Consider the following 20,590-nt stretch of genomic DNA (forward strand, 5'->3'; position numbering starts at 1 on the left):
TTCTTTCTCCTGATAACGACATCCTCTTGAGTAGTCCCCGCCCGGAGATCCGAATGGGGGACTATTTTACCTCCGGAATATTTTACCCAAGAGGACGCCATCATCATGCGATCATACAGTAAAGCTGCATGCCCTCGGGAAAAATTACGGCTGTAGTTTCCCCTTGCTTTCAGCCGTTCGCAGTACCAGCACAGCAAGGCCGTTTTGGTTATTGTTACAAGGCCAGATCAGTCAATCATCCAGACTGTTGCCCTTGCAACAACTGAAAAGGCTGCTGCCCCTCTTCAGGAACCACACGTTTGTCTGGCCTCTCAACAGATACCCCTCCGTTGTGGTTGCACCTACGGTACGGCTATCTGTATCGCTGAGGCACGCAAGCCTCCCCACCAGCGGCAAGGTCCATGGTTCATGGGGGGGGGGGGGGGGGGGGGGGGACAAATCATGTTATGACATGCTAAAAAAGGTGTTACAAACAAATCATGTTATGACATGCTAAAACATTTCTTTATTTTTAGTAATATGAAATAATGTTACAACGTTTCAATAGCATTTTTTTACATTGGTAACAGATATAACTCTTATTCACTGGCAGTGTGGTAACAAAAATACAATGTATACCGTATAATACGTGATATTGCTCTCGTCTTTCTCACAAGACAAATTGGTACGGACTACTGATGAATACAGCAAAAATATTAGATGCTATGATTTAGTGATCTTTCAGAAATAGATGTGAAACTCGCTTGGAGGAGAGAAATTACAATTTTGTATGTGGTCAACACTGGGCTTATGACAAATGATGGCAAGAAAAGGTTGAATATCACTTATGGAGAAGAAAAGATGTGATAGAACCACAAAAGTGACAGATAAAGAAAATGAATATTCTGTAGGAAAATCATGCTGCCTAAAGTCAGTTTGTACATGTTTTAGTTAAGGTGTTACAAACATTTAAAGACAAATAATTAGTGTAGCCGCTGTGAAACTAATAGCGAATAACTGCCAACAGATGAACTGACGAACGGTATGTTGTCTGTTACCTGACCGGCAGTTGAGTTTTAATCAACAAGGTACAAGTATTTACATTATCAGTAGAGGCAAAACACTTACCTGAAACTAATTAGGAGCTTTAACCTATAATAAATATCTTCACAGTACATAGTACAGCAGCATTTAGTAAGGTTAACATTGATAGGATAATGTAATATTAGAAGACTTTTGTATTTACAAGCTAAGACGGACGTCTCTTGTAGTGAAGGTGGTCAGCGCCCAGAAACCATCACACGAGAAGTGAAGTTGCGACTACAACGCAATACAGTGTCAGTTATCAGCTACGTCTCACGCGCCATTTACTTACGGAAACGGATAAGCGTTAAGCAGCTGCGTTAACTTCATCACCGATTCTCGACAAAACGAGGAAAAAATCCCCAGTAACTTCATTTTGGTTCCAGCAGATCCGAAAGGGATTTCTATATTCTCTTGCTAGACTAAATGTCATCGATCATCTGAACTAGCAGACAATGTTATAAACATTTGTGGGAGCTAAAGATTTCTTCCTCTGTGGGCGTCGAACATACATTGCCCACAGGAGAAATCACTTTGTACGCTAGCGTCAACAACGTTTATATTTCTTACTGTTTTGCCTTCATGACTTCCAGTTTCGTCTCCAATTTGTCATTTTCACTATACCAGCGGGGAAGTACACAAATATAGACTGAGCAGAACATCTGGATATGGTCAGATTTCCCAATAAGTTTAGCTTTCGGAAAGGCAAGGGAATCAGGGAAGCAGTTCTGACGTTGTGAATGTGATGGAAGCAAGGCTTAAATCAAGACTCCTTCGTGGGATCTGTCGACACAGAAATGCTTTCGTCAATGTGAAATGATATTCTGAGAAAAAATACGAGTCGGATACAGGGAAAGACGGATAATACACGATCTTTACAAGAACCAAGGGACAACAATAAGAACATGAAGGCAGGAACGAAGTGTTCGGTTTAAAACGTGTTTAAGACAGTAATGTAGTCTTTCGCCCCTACAGTTCAATCTGTTCATCAAAGAAGCAATGATGGAAATAACAGAAAGGTTAAATAGTGGGATTAAAATTCAGGGAGAATGGACATCAATGATAAGATTTCCTGATGACATTGTTATCCTTAGTGAATGTGAAGAAGAATTAAAGGTCGCGTCGAATGCACTGAAGAGTCTAATGTGTACAGTCTACGGAGTGAGAGTGAATGGAAGCTAGACGAAAGTAACGAGGAGTAGTAGAAATGAAAGCAGCGATAAACTTAACACCAAAATTAGGGACCAGGAAGCAGAAGAAGCTATCGTGGAAACAGAATAACACACCGGTAGACGAAGCAGGGAGGACATAAAAAGCAGATCAGCACAGTATAGAGGGCGTTCCTGGACAAGAGAAGTTTGCTAATGTCAAACATTCGTCCATATGTGAGGAAGAAATTTCAGAGCACTTACGTTTGGCAAGCTAATTTGCATGGTAGTGAATCATAGACTGTAGGGAAATCGGAAAGAAGACAGTCAAAGAGTCTGATATGTGATGCCACAGAAGAACGTTGAAAATCATATGGACCAATAAGATAAGGAATAAGGAGTTTCTCCGCATAATCAGCGAAGAAAGGATAATACGGAGAACACTTACAAGAAGAAGGGACGGGATTATAAGACCTGCGTTAAAGACATCGGGGAGTAACCTCCATGGTACTAGAAGGAAATGTAAAGGATAAAAATTGTAGGAAGACAGAAATTGCAATACATCCAACAAATAACTGAGGATGTAGGTTGCAAGTGGTACTCTGAGATGAAATGGTTGGCACAGGAGAGGAATCAAAGGTGGGCGTCATCGACCCAGCGAGAAGATTGATGAAAAAAAAAAAAAGAAAAACCAATCTTTCCCCAACATTTTCTAGGAGCCGCGGATCAGCTTATTTCCATATATGGAAAAGCAAAAAAGAAAAAGAAACTAAATGCTGTGCTTGGTGCCGCTTGGGCTGAAAAACTGCAATCTCGGATCGTATTCGTTCACTTTTCGTAGCACGTTCCCCAAATCCGACAGAAACTGATGAGGCTTTGACCCACATGACTACTTCGCAACGTCACATTCTAAGGCACTGCGTCACTCAGCTCATTCCTCTCCACGTCCGTCTTATCTCTCACGTCTCGTGTGATGTGAGAACTGCCAAATACTTCGTTATTCTTCTTGTACAGTGCCAGAACCGTTACCATGTGAAGCACTGCACTAAACTGGGCTTCTGGCAACGTCTTATCCTTGTCCTACATGGAAATCCTCTAGCAATGCTAAAAAGAATTATATAGTTAATTTAACAGTTATCTTTATCAGGTAAAATAATGATGGATATTTTTGTATAATTATTCTAGAGTGAAAAAATATCTGCGGTGAGCTGTTAAGAAAATCGGACAGCTTCGTATATTGCAAGCTGAAAGGCGTAGCATGCTTTCGAAGCCGTCGCACACCACTGCGAGTCCAACCTTCCAACCAACCATGCATCATTCACCGTAGAGATGTATCCATCGACGGCTCGGTCGTCAGCGGTCCCTGTCTATGGCCTTGAACTTGAGGGGGGATGCCGCGTACTGGATCAAGCCCGTGTTCCACTTGATGTCACCGTGGAATTCTAGGCGGAAGCGCCGGATTATCTGCGGACAGAAAACATTTACTCTGAGTTCTGTCTTGGTGTGTGGAGGAGAGGAAAAGGAGTCCGGGGTGTGGTAGAGGGTGTCAAGGTAGATGGTATCTGCGAGTTTAGCGGCCCTTGCTCGTCGTCGAACATTTCCTTATTCATTACTTTAGATTTTAAGTACATATCACTTTCCATTATAAGCTACGAGGTGTGTACGATAACCAAACCTACACATTTAAAAAAAAAAAAAAAAAAAAAAACAGACTGCTTTTATTCACGATACCAACACTCCATATTATTCTCCACTCGATGGTTACAAAGTCGTATTTTTCAACATAATCTCCGTTCAATGCGACGGCCTTGTTTCACCTACTGGTCGATGTCGGAGCCAACGTCTTGTCGCATGAATATCCTCGCAATCATCGACGTACTGTTTCCTACGGAGTGCTTCCTTCATTGGGCCAGACAGATGGATGTCGGAAAGTGCGAGATACGGGCTATAGGATGTATGAGGAAGATCGGTCCAACAAAGATTTGTAAGCTCCTCTCTCGTGCGCAGACGTGTGTGGCGTTGCATTACCATGCAGAAAGAGGAGTTCGTTTGAATTTTTGTGGTGACGAACACGCTGAAATGGTATCTTCAATTTTCCGAGGGGAGCACAACACACTTCAGTGTCGATTTTAGCACCATGTGGGGGACATAAAATTGAGTGACCCTTTCTGAATCCCAGGAGACCCTTGTCACGGCCGGCCGCTGTGGCCGAGCAGTTCTAGGCGCTTCAGTCTGGAACCGAGCGACTGCTACGGTCACAGGTTAGAATCCTGCCTCGGGCATGGATGTATGTGATGTCCTTAGGTTAGTTAGGCTTAAGTAGTTCTAAGTTCTAGGGGACTGATGACCTCAGATGTTAAGTCCCATAGTGCTCAGAGCCATGTGAGCCACTCTTGTCATGACATTACCAGCTGAGGGTGCGGCTTTGAATTTTTTCTTCAGAGGATAACTCCATGGACTCCCGTTTTGATTCAGGTTTGAAGTGATGAACCTGTGTGTTATTGCCTGTGAGCAGCGAAGTGTTTGCCTGTGATCTGTCGATCACCCAGGATGAAAGTGTCCGCACATTCCAATATCGTAGGAGCCACAGCTGTGTGCGGGAGATCAGCCGGTATGTGCGACCTTGTTGTGATAATGACAGACGCAACGTCCAACAACCTAGGTGCTTTTATTCACTGGAAAGTCTCCGTAGACATTCTGCAAGTAACTCTGATTATCTGTGATCCTCTGGTTTTCCAGCAAAAGAAACTCAATGACAGCTCTCTGCTTGGAGCTCACCTCCGTTACAAACACTATTTTGAATGTTTCCATGAGGTGAGGTTCAACAGTCGTAAAGTATTTTCTAAAATGCATTTTAACCGTCAGCTGTTTATTGCCCCATTAGTCATCTACCGGTTTCGGTTATTAACCATCATCCAGGATATAGGGTGCAGCACATCGCTGTCGTGGATAATTTCGATGTCGCTCAGCTTCAAATGAATGTGGGATGTTTTTAAATAATCTGTTGTACCCTGCATCCTGGATGATGGTTGATAACCGAAACCGATAGATGGTTAATAGGACAATAAACAAGTCATGGCTGAAATGCATTTGATATAAAAAGTCATTTTGAAGGCCACGTACAGCGCCGCCGGGACTTCATGAAACTATAGGGGCAGAAGCAGGAATATTCCACGATATCCCACAGCAAATTCTGCATTTTTAACAGCCGGAAATGGTCGCAAAAATGGGTTGCATACCCCTCGTACGCATGACTGTTTTCTGCTGCGAATAGCGTAGCAGTCAACAGCTAATACTGTAGTATTATCATTCTCCACATTTCCTACCCACAGTACTGTACTAACTGCCTGACCTGATGCTTTGTTTTCTACAGGAGTTCTCGGAATTTTGTTTAGCCTAAATGCCCCATACGAACAAAATGGTTAAATGGCTCTAAGCACTATGGGACTTAACATCTGAGGTCATCTGTCCCCTAGACTTAGAATTACTTAAACTTAACTAACCTAAGGACATCATACACATCCATGCCCGAGGCAGGATTCCAACCTGTGACCGTAGCAGCAGCGTAGTTCCGGACTGAAGCGCCTAGAACCGCTCGGCCACCGTGGCCTGCCCCATACGAACATTTCACAGCTACTCTGCTATCCTTATGGGCGTCTGTTACAGCCAAGGCGATTTCGTAAAACTTCACTGTGTAGTGCAAGTTCAGAAATTTACAGCTGGTTTCATTTCAGAACTGTCCAAGCCTCTGTTATTGACAAGAGGCCTCTGATCTTGCCGCAAATCGACAGCTATGTAGGAACCGCATGAGAGAGGCTAGCTGTCAATCTCCGCAAAGATTGGAGAAAACGTTCATAAGGGACGCGACCGTCATTGTTGACGCTGACATGAGTGGTGATCTACAGCTGATTGCAAATTATGCTCTCAGCTGCCGCTGTGATGGCCTCTTTCGCTGATGATCTATATACGCCAGGACGTACACTGGGTATATTTCCCTCACATGATGCCATTTCCGTAAGAGGGTCTTTAGCATTACCTACAACTAACGACCACTTCTTTCCCCACTGCAGGTGCCCGGGCCTCCTATCTCCTTTCAGCCACAATACACGTCAGATACGTACCCTGGCCACCAGCGTGTAGACCTCCAGCTCTGCGAAGCGCCTGCCGATGCACATCCTGGGGCCGAAGCCGAAGGGCATCGAGGCGAAGGGGTGCGCATCCTGCGCCTCCGACCGGCCGTCCGGGCCCTTCAGCCAGCGCTCGGGGCGGAACTGGTCCGCCTGAGGGAAGTACTGCTCCGAGACCGAGAGCTGCGGGTGTCCCATGACGAGGTCCACCTGGAAATCCAAAAAGATACTGATGGAATACCCGTTACATCACAGCGATAATGTTGGTATCAACAAAAGTCAAGTGCATCTACAGTGAGCAGTGCCTGCCGTGTTGCGTGAGATCTGCTTTTGTCTAGGCAGCGTCAAATATCCTCTTCTCATAAATCCTTCAACGAGATCGTCCACCAACGTTCCTTCTCCGTTACCTATGTGATCACACGATTTTCTGGATCCAGGAGGACTCACAAACACTTGCCACATTCCTCATCCTGTCACCAGCTACCAAAATACGAATCTTCCAACAGCATCAATAAATTCATTGGTCACCAACGTTCCTTCCTCGATCCCTGTCCTATCCCATAACGTTGCAAAGTAAATGACAGTTTGCGTATTTCTGGCCCTCTTGACACTGCTTTCCGTGAACAGATATCAGTATTTATATGAAGATAGTAACTGTTCTCGAAAGAACAAATACCATTGATGACCGTGCTGCTTCTCTTAGAATAAATGATAATAAACTGAAACCCTTAGCTGCTCACAAGTGGTGTTGATATACCTCGAAGGGGACACCTGAAAATGTGTGTCCCGACCGGAACTCGAAACCGAGATCTCCTGCTTACATGGCAGACGCTCTATCCATCTGAGCCACCGAGGATACAGATCAATAGTGCGACTGCAGGGGCTTATCCCTTGCACGCTTCTCGTGAGACCCACATTCCCAACTGCCCACAACCTACGTACGTAATGTACCTAGTAGATATTTGCCCATCCACTCATTACTCGCGCACACGAAGGTGACGATTCCCGTAAGAGTTCAGGCAACCTGTGCGCACTTGCACAGACGAAGGTCAATGCCTGGGTAGACTTTAATTATTTCTTTGAAGATAGTAACTGTTCTGGAAAGAACAGATACCACTGATGACCGTGCAGCTTCTCTGGAATAAATGATAATTAATTCAGCTGTCCCCTTCGAGGTATATTAACACAACCTGTCGGCAGCTGAGGGCTTCAATTAATTATCATTTATTCCAGAGAAGCTGCACGGTCATCAGTGGTATCTGTTCTTTCGAGAACTGTTACTATCTTCAAATAAATAGTTAAAGGCTACGCAGCCACTGACCTTCGCCTGTACGAATGCGCATAGGTTGCCCGAACTCTTACGGGAATCGTCACCTTAGTGTGCTCGAGTAATGAGTGGATGGGCAAATATCTATTAGGTACATTACGTATGTAGGTTGTGGGCAATAGGGAATGTTGGTCTCACGAGAAGCATGCAAGGGATAAGTCCCTGCGGTAGCGCTATTGATCTGTGTCCTCGGTGGCTCAGATAGACCGTCTGCCATGTAAGCAGGAGATCCCGGGTTCGAGTTCCGGTCGGGGCACACATTTTCAGGGGTCCCCTTCGAGGTATATCAACACCAGCTGTCGGTAGCTGAGGATTTCAGTTAATTATCAGATATCAGTATATTAGATGTTGTAGATACGAATAAAACCCTGCACTGGATGCTGCATTTTTGCACAATGATGTGTATGATCTCCTATATGAGAAGCTTCGGAAACTGTCCAGGGTACTGTATTTTAAATGACTGAGTGATATCTATCTCAGTGTAGGGACAGAAGAGTATCACCCATATAGTGAGATTTTTTTTTTTTTTGAGTGGAGTATGAATTTAAATCATCGCTAACACTTGGTTTAAGAATTAGAAAAGAAGGTGGAAGAGACCTGGAGGCACTGGTAGGTTTCAGATTGATTATGCAGAGTGAACATTAGTAAAACCGACAAACTGCAGGGACGGATTCCTAGTTGGAAATGGAGGAAAAAAGTTCCTGTGGACATGTATCCGGATGTGCATCATTCTTACGGTGGATGTCGCTGACTTATGAAAGTTCCTCTGACCACGAGCTGTGTATTCCTTGTGTGCTGCAGGCTGTGTGATTGACGCAGCGTACTGTAAGCAGAAGGGTGGTACGGTATTCATGTCGGGAACAACCCGAGATTATGTTTGTGCGCGGTAGAGCAGATGGAAACGATAGAGCCAGTACAGCTGCACCAAAACATGCACTCTCACAGACACAAACCGCACCACACAACATTTCCACATTTCATTTGTGTGATAGTGGCTCCTCTCAGCCAGACGCAGGTGAAGGGAGGCGGCGGTCTGTGCGAACACCAGATTTGGAGGCCATGGTTCTATCCTGTAGAACCAGGTTCTCTAAATCTGGTGAACGCACAGATTTGGTAGAGCCGTGCTGCCTCTCGACCGTTTCCATCTGCTTGGCCGTACACAAACACCACCTCGGCTTGTTACCGACATGAATACCGGACCACACTGCTGTTTACAATACGGTGAGCCAATCACACAGCCTGCAACACACGGCACTTGATCAGAGGAACTACCGTGATAATAATGCATTTCCAGACACACTTTCATAGGATCTTTCTTCCTCCATTCCCAGTCAGAAGTCCGTCCTTACAGTACGTCGGTTGTATTAATGTTCACCATGTATAATGGTAAGGCAGAGATTTCAGAACCAGGTTCTACACTGTCAGACATTTCCAGGGGCTGATATGGACACTGACCACAACTTATTAGTTATGAATTGTAGATTGAAGTTGGAGTAAGTACAAAAAGGTAGGAAATTAAGGAGATGGAACAAGTGAAAAGAACCAAAAGTTGTTGAGAGTTTCGAAGGCAATGATTAACTGAAAACAGGAAAAGGAATGCAGTAGAAGATGATTGAGTAGCTTTTACATATGAAATAGACGAGAAAGGCGAAGTACCTTCAGACTTCAAGAAGAATATTCCAATACCAGGGAAAGCACGCACTGACAGATGTGAATATTACCTAATTATCAGTTTATTAAGTCATGCTTGCAAAATATAAAGAATGGAAAGACTGATAGAAGCTGAACTCCGGAAATATCAGTTTGGATTCTCGAGAAATGTAGGAACACGTGAGGCAATAGAGATCTTATGACTTACCTTAGAAGATAGGTTGAAGAATAGAAAACCTACGTTGAAAGCGTTTATAGACTTGGAGAAAGGATTTGATAATATCAGCTGGAATACACACTTTGAAATTTTGAAGATAGTAGGCGTAATGAAAGTTTATATCAACTTGTACACAAATCAGACGGCAGTTACAAGAGTCAAGAGGCATGAAAAGAAAGCAGAGGTTGAATAGGGAGTGGAGACAGGATTTTACCCTATCCCCGATGTTATTCACTCTATGAATTGAGCAGGTAGCATGGGAAAACAAAGAAAAATTTGGAAAAGAAGCTACACGTCAGTGAGATGAAATAAAAGCTTTGAGATTTCCTGATGACATAGACAGCAAAGGCCTTCAAAGGGCAGTTGAACGAACGGACAGTGTCTCAAAAGAAAGGTATGAAATTAACACTAACAAAAGCAAAACAAGGGTGTAGAAGAATTAAATGAGGAGATGCTGAGGGAAATAGATTAGGGTACGAGACACTAAAAGCAGTAGATGAGTTTTTCTATTTGGGCAGTCAAATAACTGATGATGACTGAAGCGTAGAGGATGTAAAATGTAGACTGAAATGGCAAGAAAACTGTTTCTGAAGAAGATAAGTTTTTTAACATCGAATATAGATGTAAGCGTTTGTAAGTCCTTTCTGAAGGTATTTGTCTCATATGTAGCATTGCATGGGAGCGAAACGTGGATGACAAAGAGTTCAGACAGGAAAAGAATAGGCGCTTTTGAAATGTGGTGCTACAGAAGAAAGCAGAAAACTGCATGGGTAGATCATGTAACCAATGAGGAGGTACTGAACAGAACTAGCGAGAAAAAAGAAATTAGTTGTATAACTTGACTAAAAGGTGGGCTAGGTTGATAGGACACATCAAGGGATCACTAATTTAGTATTGGAGGGAAGTGATTGGGGTAAAAATTGTAGAGGGAGACCGAGAGATGAATATAGTAAACAGGTTCGGAAGGATATGGGTTACAGTAGTTACTCGCAGATGAAGAGACGTGCTCAGGATAGGGTAGGGTGAATATCTATATAAAACGGTCTTTAGAATGAAGACGAAAGCAACGAGAATGTCGTACTTGCTTCCTCCCATAATGTGATGTTCTACTTCCAAGGTAGCAGAATTCCTTAATTTACGCTACTCTGTGGTTCCCAAATTTTATGTTAAGTTCATCATTAATCTCTTTTCTGCTACTCCTACTTACTTTTGCATTTATTCAGTTTACTGTTAATACACATTGTGTTCTCATTAGACCGTTCATCCCTTTCAATATTTCCAGTAATTTTTGTTAATTTTTACTGAGGATAGCAGTGTCATCATCGAATCTTATCACTGATATTCCTTCACTCTCAGTTTTAACCCACTCCTGAACCTTTCTTTTATTTTCGTCGTTGCTTCTTCGATGTACAAACTGAACAGCAGGGGATTAAGACAACACGTCTATCTGACACTGTTGTGAAACAGAGAAATATACGACCAAGTGAGGCAATAGTAACCCAAAGGTCTATGTTAGAAGACAAGTTGGAGAGAAGCAAACCTATGCTTATAACAATTCTGGATTTAGGGACAGCTTTTGACAACGCTGACTGGAATACACTCTTTAAAATTATGAAGGTAGCAGGGATGAAATACGAGGGTCAGTCAAACGAAATGCCTATTTTTTCTCGTTAAATGAAGTTCGTTAAATGAAAAAATTGTATTTGCTGCTATTTTGCAAAGATTCTTATCCATTCTATTCTAGCAGAAATTTTTTGCGTCACCAGACGCAAGTAATGTTGTCTCTTGCAAAAGATACAAGGAACTAAAGGCTATATCAACTTGTATATAAATCAGACCGCAGTTATAAGAATCGAGGGGCACGAAAGGGAGGCAGTGATTGGAAGGAAGTGAGACATCATTGCAGCCTATCCCAGATGTAATTCAGTCTGTAAATGGAGTAGCAAGAAAGGAAACTAAAGAAAAGTTTGGAGAAGGTATTAAACGGAATAAAGGCTTTGAAGTTTGCTGATGTCAGCGTAATTCTGTCAGCGAATTCTTGGAAGAGCAATTGAATAGAATGAACAATTCTTAAAAGGAGGATATATTCATAAAATTAACGTTAACAAAAGCAAAACAAGGACAATGGAATGTAGTCGAATTAAATCGAGCGACGCTGAAAGAATTAGAGTGGCATACGAGACACTAAAAGTGGCAGACAAATTTTGTTATTTGGGCAGTGAAATAACCGATGATGGCTGAAGTAGAGAGGATGTAAAATGTGGACTAACAATGACAAGAAGACCATTTCAGACGTAAAGAAATCTGCTAACAGCGTATGCAGAAGTAAGTGTTAGAAAGTCCTTTGTAAGGTATGTGACTGGAGTATGTCCTTGTATGAAGTGAAATATGCTTGATAAACTGTTCATATAAGAATAAAGTTCTGAAGTGTGGTGCTATAGCAGAATGCTGAAGATTAAATCAGCATTTCGAGTAACTAATAAGGAGGTTCTGAATAGAACTGGATAAAAAGAAATTTATGGCACAAATTGACTAAAAGAAACTATCGGTTGATGATAGGACATACCTTAATACATCAAGGAATCGTCAGTTTTGTAATGGGGTGAAGCTGGGAGGAGGGAGGCAGGAAACTGTGGGGGTGAGATGGATGTAGGTTGCAATAGTTATTCGAAAATGAAGAGGCTTGCACGGTACAGACTTGCGTGGAGAGCTGCATCAAACTATTCTTTGTCCTCTAGACTACAACTATATCGAGAAAAATATTCTTAGCTGACTTATATAATATTTGTATGACAGGTTGCAAAGAGTATGCTCTAAAGGGTGTCCAGAGATTCCAGTAAAGCATGCAACGTTGATTGAAAAGAATAAGTTGTAGTTAGAAATAAAATTAGTAATCTTGCGTGATAGTGGATTATGAGGTGGGGGTCCAGGAGAATGCAGATGGAAAAGAATGTTCTGCGTTACTGACACGAATTGTTTGAGTCACAGTAGGAATGAGAGAGAACTCTGTGTATTTTTTGTGAATAATGTTTTTGTGTTTGTATATACAGGGTGGTACACTGATAGTGACCGGGCCAAATATCTCACGAAATAAGCATCAAACGAAAAACTACAAAGAACGAAACTCGTCTAGCTTGAAGGGGGAAACCAGATGGCGCTATGGTTGGCCCGCTAGATGGCGCTGCCATAGGTCAAACGGATATCAAATGCGTTTTTTTAAAAATAGGAACCCCCAGTTTTTATTACATATTCGTCTAGTACGTAAAGAAATATAAATCTTTTAGTTGGACCACTCATTTCGCTTCGTGATAGATAGCGCTGTAATAGTCACAAACGTATAAGTACGTGGTATCACGTAACATTCGCCAGTGCGGACGGTATTTGCTTCGTGATACATTACCCGTGTTAAAATGGATCGTTTACCAGTTGCGGAAAATGTCGATATCCTGTTGATGTATGGCTATTGTGATCAAATTGCCCAACGGGCGTGTGCTATGTATGCTGCTCGGTATCCTGGACGACATAATCCAAGTGTCCGGACCGTTCGCCGGATACTTACGTTATTTAAGGAAACAAGAAGTATTCAGCCACATGTGAAACGCCTACCACAACCTGCAACAAATGCTGATGCCCAAGTAGGTGTTTTAGCTGCTGTCGCGGCTGATCCGCACATCAGTGGCAGACAAATTGCGCGAGACTCGGGAATCTCAAAAACGTCGGTGTTGAGAATGCTACATCAACATCGATTACACCCGTACCATATTTCTGTGCACCAGGAATTGCATGGCGACGACTTTGAACGTCGTGTACAGTTCTGCCACTGGGCACAAGAGAAATTACGGGACGATGACAGATTTTTTGCACGCGTTCTGTTTAGCGACGAAGCGTCATTCACCAACAGCGGTAACATAAACCGCATAATATGCACTATTGGGCAACGGAAAATCCACGATGGCTGCGACAAGTGGAACATCAGCGACTTCGGCGGGTTAATGTATGGTGCGGAATTATGGGAGGAAGGATAATTGGCCCCCATTTTATCGATGGCAATCTGAATTGTGCAATATGTGCTGATTTCCTACGTAATGTTCTACAGATGTTAGTACAAGATGTTTCACTGCATGAGAGAATGGCGATGTACTTCCAACATGATGGATGTCCGGCACATAGTTCGCGTGCGGTAGAAGCGGTATTAAATAGTATATTTCATGACTGGTGGGTTGGTCGTCGAAGCACCATACCATGGCCCGCATGTTCACCGGATATGACGTCCCCGGATTTCTTTCTGTGGGGAAAGTTGAAGGATATTTGCTATCGTGATCCACCGACAACGCCTGACAATATGCGTCAGCGCACTGTCAATGCATGTGCGAACATTACGGAAGGCGAACTACTCGCTATTGAGAGTATGTCGTTACACGTATTGCCAAATGCACTGAGGTTGACGGACATCATTTTGAGCATTTATTGCATTAATGTGGAATTTACAGGTAATCACGCTGTAACAGCGTGCGTTCTCAGAAATGATAAGTTCACAAAGGTACATGTATCACATTGGAACAACCGAAATAAAATGTTCAAACGTACCTACGTTCTGTATTTTAATTTAAAAAAACCTACCTGTTACCAACTATTCGTCTAAAATTGTGAGCCATATGTTTGTGACTATTACAGCGCCATCCATCACAAAGCGAAAAAAGTTATCAAACTAAAACATTCATATTTCTTTACATACTACACGAATATGTAATAAAAATTGGGGGTTCCTATTTAAGTAAACGCAGTTGATATCCGTTTGACCTATGGCAGCGCCATCTAGCGGCCCAACCATAGCGCCATCTGGTTTCCCCCTTCAATCTAGACAATTTCGTGAGATATTTGGCCCGGTCACGATCAATGGATCACCCTGTATAATACACATTGCTGGAAAAAAACTAGTACACCCATTTAGAGGCCTCCAGTTGACTAAAGATTTATTGTTACAATAGTGCATGTGCAGCACATGAAATGCTTACATTTACAGATCAATAGCACAAGCGGTTCTGAGGTACCAGGTAACGACCCATGCTGAAACACCAATATGTGTAACCTCCACGGACAGCAATGCAGGCGCTGTCTCTGGCATCCAGTTCACTATACAGATGACGAATACTGTCCTTCTATACGATGTGCCAAGCCTGCTCGACCCGTTCGCATAGTTCTGTAAGAGTTGTTAGATGACGAGTCACTTCTCGTCCCGTCATATACCACACTTGTTCGATCGGAGACAAGTCTGGAGATCGTGGTGTCCAGGGAAGTAGCCGCACGTCTTGCAGAGAACGTTGAGTTTCACGGTCAGTGGGTGGGCGAGTATTATCCTGTTGGGGCAACGCATCGCTTTCCTGCTGCAACAATAGCAAAAGAACGGGTCTAACATCAGTCTGCACGTGCCGCGAGCTGTTTAGTGTCCTCTCCAGACACCCAAAAGTGTTAGAGTTGTAGCTTATTGCACCCCAGACAATAAGGCCTTGGGTAGGGCCAATGTGACCCGGACGAATGCACTCTACGAGACAGCCCTCACGGTCTGCGTTGTAAGGGCTTACGATCTGCTTTCATCGCTGAAGACCACGGCTCGCCGCTCCACCTTCCAAGCGATTCTCTGACAGCACGACTCGAGCCGTTGACGTCGGTGCTGTGGTCTGAGTGGAAGATGGAGTAGAGTTGTGCTTACCCATAGTCCCACTACTTATAACCGGTTCGCAACAGCTCGTGCTGACACCTCTGGGCTCACAAGCTGCCATATCTGTGCTACAGTAGCTGTACGATCTGCCACTACTGCTCTTACAATACGACGATCCTGGGTGCCGTCTGTGCTGCGTGAACGTCCAGAACCTCGTCTACTGGTTTAATAACGTTCACGTCACCATTCATATCAGCATCGTTGCACAACTGAGGCAGTACGTCTAACTTGTGTGGCTATTCTCCGAAAGAACCATCCCGCCACTCATAATGCCATAATTTGACACCTTTCAGTCTCTTCAGTTGGCTGCAGGAAGCACTAGTGCGTTTCTGCGGCATGATTGCCTGCTTGGTTCACACATCTGCACCACATTGAGCTCTCTGCCTGTGGGCATTCCCTGTTAAAGGGTAGACACAAATGGCGTTCTGGTAGTTATACCACTACACTATCGGTTGGTGGACGCCGGTGAACCCATTATCGGTACATTTGGTTATCCCCCTTGTGGCGTATGGCATCATCGTATCAAAATCGACGCCATCTTTCTAGGTGTGCTAATGTTTTTTTTTCCAGCAGTGTACTTTTGTCTTAGCTGGAAGCTTACTAAGACGTTTGGGAGGAAATGTTGCCTACATACTATGTATGTGGCCGTTAAGAAAATTAAGGGAAACAACAACTGACAATCGATGGCATAGTCTGTACATGTAAATGTTTGGTTTTCCAGTCCGCCTCCGTAGCGCAGCGGCAGCGTTACCGCCTACCACGCAGGGTGCCCGGGTTCGATTGCCGGCAGGGGACTGGGTGTTGTGTGTCCATCATCATTTTCATCATCATTGACTTGAAAGTCGCCGATGTGGCGTCACCTAAAAAGGACTTGCAATACGGCGGCCGAACTCCCCCAATGGTGCCTCCCGGCCAACAATGCCATACGATCATTTTTTTATGGTTTTCCAATTTTCAAATTTTGAATATAATTGTGTGAAATATAACACAGATATTTTGATTCAGTTCAGTGTAAAAATACTTCCACTAGCAACCTATTTTGGTCATTTTTTTTTCTTTTCTTTCTTTTCCTACATCCACACCTTCAGCATAAAATATTTGTAGTAAATCAAACTTTGTGTGCCACTTGAGAGGACTAGTAAACTCTGTAATTTATTTTCTACGGTAAAGAGGTACAGTGGTCAAAATGTCTCAATTTACAATTGTAAATGAAACTAGCGAGAAGATACCTACTGACATTTATTTTATATACCTAAAACTGAATTGCAGTCTTATGCATTATTGAATTTACAGGAAAAGTTCTGGACGATTAGTGAAAAAGAGTCGAACTGTTACATTTGCTACACAACAGAATGGCATTACGGTGGAAAAAAGTATGTAAACGAGAAAGACCGAAGTGCCTCTTCGAAGGCAGGACTGAAAGTTAAACTATCCTATTGAAAAAGTTTCAGATACTCATCATAGTTAAACATTCACGAAAGAAGAACTTAACTTCGCTGTAACTTGGTAATTGGGAGAAACTAATTAACTTTGTCCCAACAGGCCTCGAGAGACGAAACGGTACCGACCGACCGCCTTGTAATCCTCAGCTGACAGGCGCTACTGGATGCCAATATGGAGAGCTCTGTGGTAAGCACACCGCTCTTCCGGTCATTGTCAGTTTTCGTGACCGGAGCCGCTAGTTCTCAATCAAGTATCTCCTCAATTTGCCTCACAAGGACAGAGTGCAACCCGATCGCCAACAGCTCGGAAGATTCGTAGTTACCCATTCAAGTGCTAGAGAAGCCCGACGGCTCTTAACTTTGACGGAAACCGGTGTTTCACAGACTGTTGGCAATAAGAAGAAACTTTAAAAAAGGTAGTACTTTGAATGCATAACACCACGGTGGTAGGAAAAAGAACTTGGCTTCAAAAAACTTGTCTTTATAAACAGGCTTAATTATTTAGAAAAGAAAATATTTCTTTTTTAAAAGTTTAGTACTCGTTTGGAACTGTTTAGAGTAGTGTTGTCAAGTGTCTCTAGAAACAGAATTTTTGATGAATTTAGTGGTTTTGCCGGCCGAGGTGGCCGAGCGGTTCTAGGCGCTACAGTCTGGAACCGCGCGACCGCTACGGTCGCAGGTTCGAATCCTGCCTCGGGCATGGATGTGTGTGATGTCCTTAGGTTAGTTAGGTTTAAGTAATTCTAGGGGACTGATGACCTTAGAGGTTAAGTCCCACAGTGCTCAGAGCCATTTGAACCATTTTTTACTGGTCTGAATATTTGATGATACTGAACAGTTTTGTTTAGTTCTTATTTCTTTGCACGTAAAACTTAAGAATCACTTGGTTTCTGTGATGTAGTATCATGTATTTAACCTGTATAAATAGTACTGACTTCCTGTGCAGGTGGCTGGTCCCGGCGGAGGTTCGAGTCCTCCCTCGGGCATGGGTGTGTGTGTTTGTCCTTAGGATAATTTAGGTTAAGTAGTGTGTATAAGCTTAGGGACTGATGACCTTAACAGTTAAGTCCCATAGGAATTCACATACATTTCAACATTTGCCTGTGCAGGTGCTACATGGACACGTAGCCACGAAGCCTGTTCCCTTGCTATGGCTACATCAGGTCGCATAATGTGCGGGTATAGCGTTTCCCGAGTAAATCATACGCCAACTTATGGCTCTACTTCTGTTTTAATGAACTGAGTTTAATAGCACATTACATAACTAAGTCACATAGTTATAATAGTTTTCCAAAGCAATATCTTTAATAGTTTTTGACAGAGAGACGAGTAATACTCAAAAAATAACAACAAACCGTTTACATGGAATCAGAATATGTGTGGAGTAAATAATATGTGAACGTGAGGAACGATTCTTGGATTTATGAAAATTTAAGAATAGCCTGAGCGTGATCATAATGTTACGTAACAGTGGACTGAATGGAAAATACACCACATTAACAGCTAGTTCTTGTGGCGGAAAAGTAATATCTCACGCCTATCCTTTAGACATATAAAGATATAGTTAATAAAAGTTCATTTGGCATTTTGGAGAACATATTTTCGCAGTGGGCGTAAATTTTATTTACGACTTATGATTTGTCATATAGGTGATTCACACTACTATACGAGATCATAGTGTATGACTTTCACTGGCCATACCTGGTATCAGCCACACATAAGTGGCCGTGTTTCCGCGATGTGGAGCCAGAACTTGTACTACACAGCTCAGGTACTGAGGTGTTGTCAGCTATTCAGCAGAGTGTAAGGTGGTTCTGGCAATTTTACCAATGTATTACATAAATTATCGTGAGTCACAACAGTGGACATGTACAATGATATACGATATGGGTGAGATTTCTGATAATTTATTTTAATTAAACGAAACTTTTCTTTTGTACCATAAGTCGTAACGCCACATAGCATATTATTCAGACTCATACTAGACAGACACTAAGGACTGAACTGTCTAATAATTTTACAAATTTAAGAAACTGTTGAATAACGAGTGAAAATTTGGCTGTTGTTAAGCTGACTCCGTCGTGATTTCCTAACAGAAGATTACCGCTTCCGTACAGATCTTACTGTCAGTATGACTCCCGTATGAATCTGAAGAGTGCTGTGTTCCATGCACAATAGTCTTGTATCTGTTGTGACAGCATGGAATTGGAAACAGCGTTTACGACTTCAGTCTTGAAAATTTTAGTTATTCTTCAAAGAACTTATGTCAGTCATTGCAGAATCTTATCCCGAAATGTAGGCTCAAATTTCAGTAAATTTATCGTAACTATGATACATCTAGGGACACATGCAATCCTGTCAGTTTTTCAAAGTTTTGTGTAGCTTAAATACTTGTGTGTCGCCCCAGACTAGAGAGGGAAGTGCATGGAGCTCACTTAGGTAAGTGCAACAACCTTGGAGGAACATTTAAGAATGCAGTAGGAAACCCTGTTGCTGTATATGGTGCATGGTACATGAAACTAAAAATTCCAAATCTGGAAAAAGTATGTTCTTCAAATGGCTCTAAGCATTATGGGACTTAACATCTGAGGCCATCAGTCCCCTAGAACTTAGAACTACTTAAACCTAACTAACCTAAGGACATCACACACATCCATGCCCGAGGCAGGATTCGAACCTGCGACCGTAGCGGTCGCGCGGTTCCAGACTGTAGCGCCTAGAACCGCTCGGCCACTTCGGCCGGCCCAAATCTGGAAAACACGGAAACTATATGAAACTTAATAATGCTAATAAGAAACGATAAAAACAAAGAGAGAAATCTGCGGATAGCAGATGTTACTGAATCATCAAGAAAGAAGAAGGAGGAGAGCTATGGCGAAATATTTTTCGCTACGTCACTGTAAGTAATAAACGAAGAGGTTCTTCGAATGACTGGTGAAGAAAGGAACTTACTGAGATCACTGACAAGAAGAAGTAAGGGGATGATAGGATATATAGAAAGACGTCAGGGAATAACTTCCATGGCACTACAGGGAACTGTAGAGGGTAAACTGAGTAGGGAAAGAGCTTGGAAGTGCAAACCCTAAGGTGAGATGAAGAGGTTGACACAGGAGAGGAATTCGTAGTAAGTTGTATCAAACGTCAGAATTATGATGATTAAAAAAAAGAGTTAAATAAAATTTAAAACACTCCACGGGCTGCAGTAGGTACAACAAACGGCAGACAGCTCCCCTGCAAGTGGTGTCTCAATACGGAAGAGCCCCCAAACATCCAGTAAATACATGTAGCTAAATAATAATAGTTGGTAACTTAGAGAGTAATTCACTGTCTTTCTTATGTCTTCATTAAGCTACGCTAGGAGTAACAAATGCTCGTTTACCCCTTTAGGTATACGGTAGCCGCCCAAAACAAAGTCATCGACGAGGACCCGTCGGGCGTTGCCTGGTGCTATGGGCTTCAACCTGCAACAAAGCAAAGTTATTGGAAAGTCTCTTGTAGTACAACCAGTTTCGTTACAGATTATCTGTATGATAACATCTAAGGACAATGTTACGTGTAGCACAACGCAAAATACAGTCAGTGGAAAGCAAAGAGACAGTTCTACTAAGTAAATGACTAAATATAAGTTGGTATAATATTGAAGATCAAGGATGAATCTGAATTGTCGGCATGGCCCAACTCGTAGCTGCCCAGAGCGACCGACAGGTTAGGCAATCAAAGTTGCTGGACAGTTCCAAGTCAACGGGAGCCACAGGCAATGCTGCATGTCCAGATGGATTGGACGAGCACACACAGCGTTTCTGTCTGCAAGAGCGTAGCCATAAAGTTTTACCACGTCGAGAAGGTAAAGACGCTTAACTAAGTTTCTGTTTGTTTCCAGGTATGTGTCAGTGAACTC

General features: G+C 42.8%; 1 protein-coding gene across 1 annotated transcript in view; it reads right to left on the bottom strand.

The window, feature by feature from the left end:
* Nucleotides 1-518: 518 nt before the first annotated feature.
* LOC124612344 (probable cytochrome P450 301a1, mitochondrial) overlaps nt 519-20,590 on the bottom strand; it is a 175,267-nt gene continuing 155,195 nt past the window's right edge. The window contains exons 10-12 of the mRNA XM_047140498.1: nt 20,072-20,153; nt 6,332-6,547; nt 519-3,674 (exon numbers count right to left, since the gene is read on the bottom strand). Of these exons, the coding sequence (XP_046996454.1) occupies nt 3,564-3,674; nt 6,332-6,547; nt 20,072-20,153 (409 nt within the window). The 3' untranslated portion in view covers nt 519-3,563. The remainder of the gene's footprint in view (nt 3,675-6,331; nt 6,548-20,071; nt 20,154-20,590) is intronic.

The sequence above is a fragment of the Schistocerca americana genome, chromosome 4 (assembly GCF_021461395.2).
Source record: "Schistocerca americana isolate TAMUIC-IGC-003095 chromosome 4, iqSchAmer2.1, whole genome shotgun sequence".
NCBI classification, from domain to species: Eukaryota; Metazoa; Arthropoda; class Insecta; order Orthoptera; family Acrididae; genus Schistocerca; species Schistocerca americana.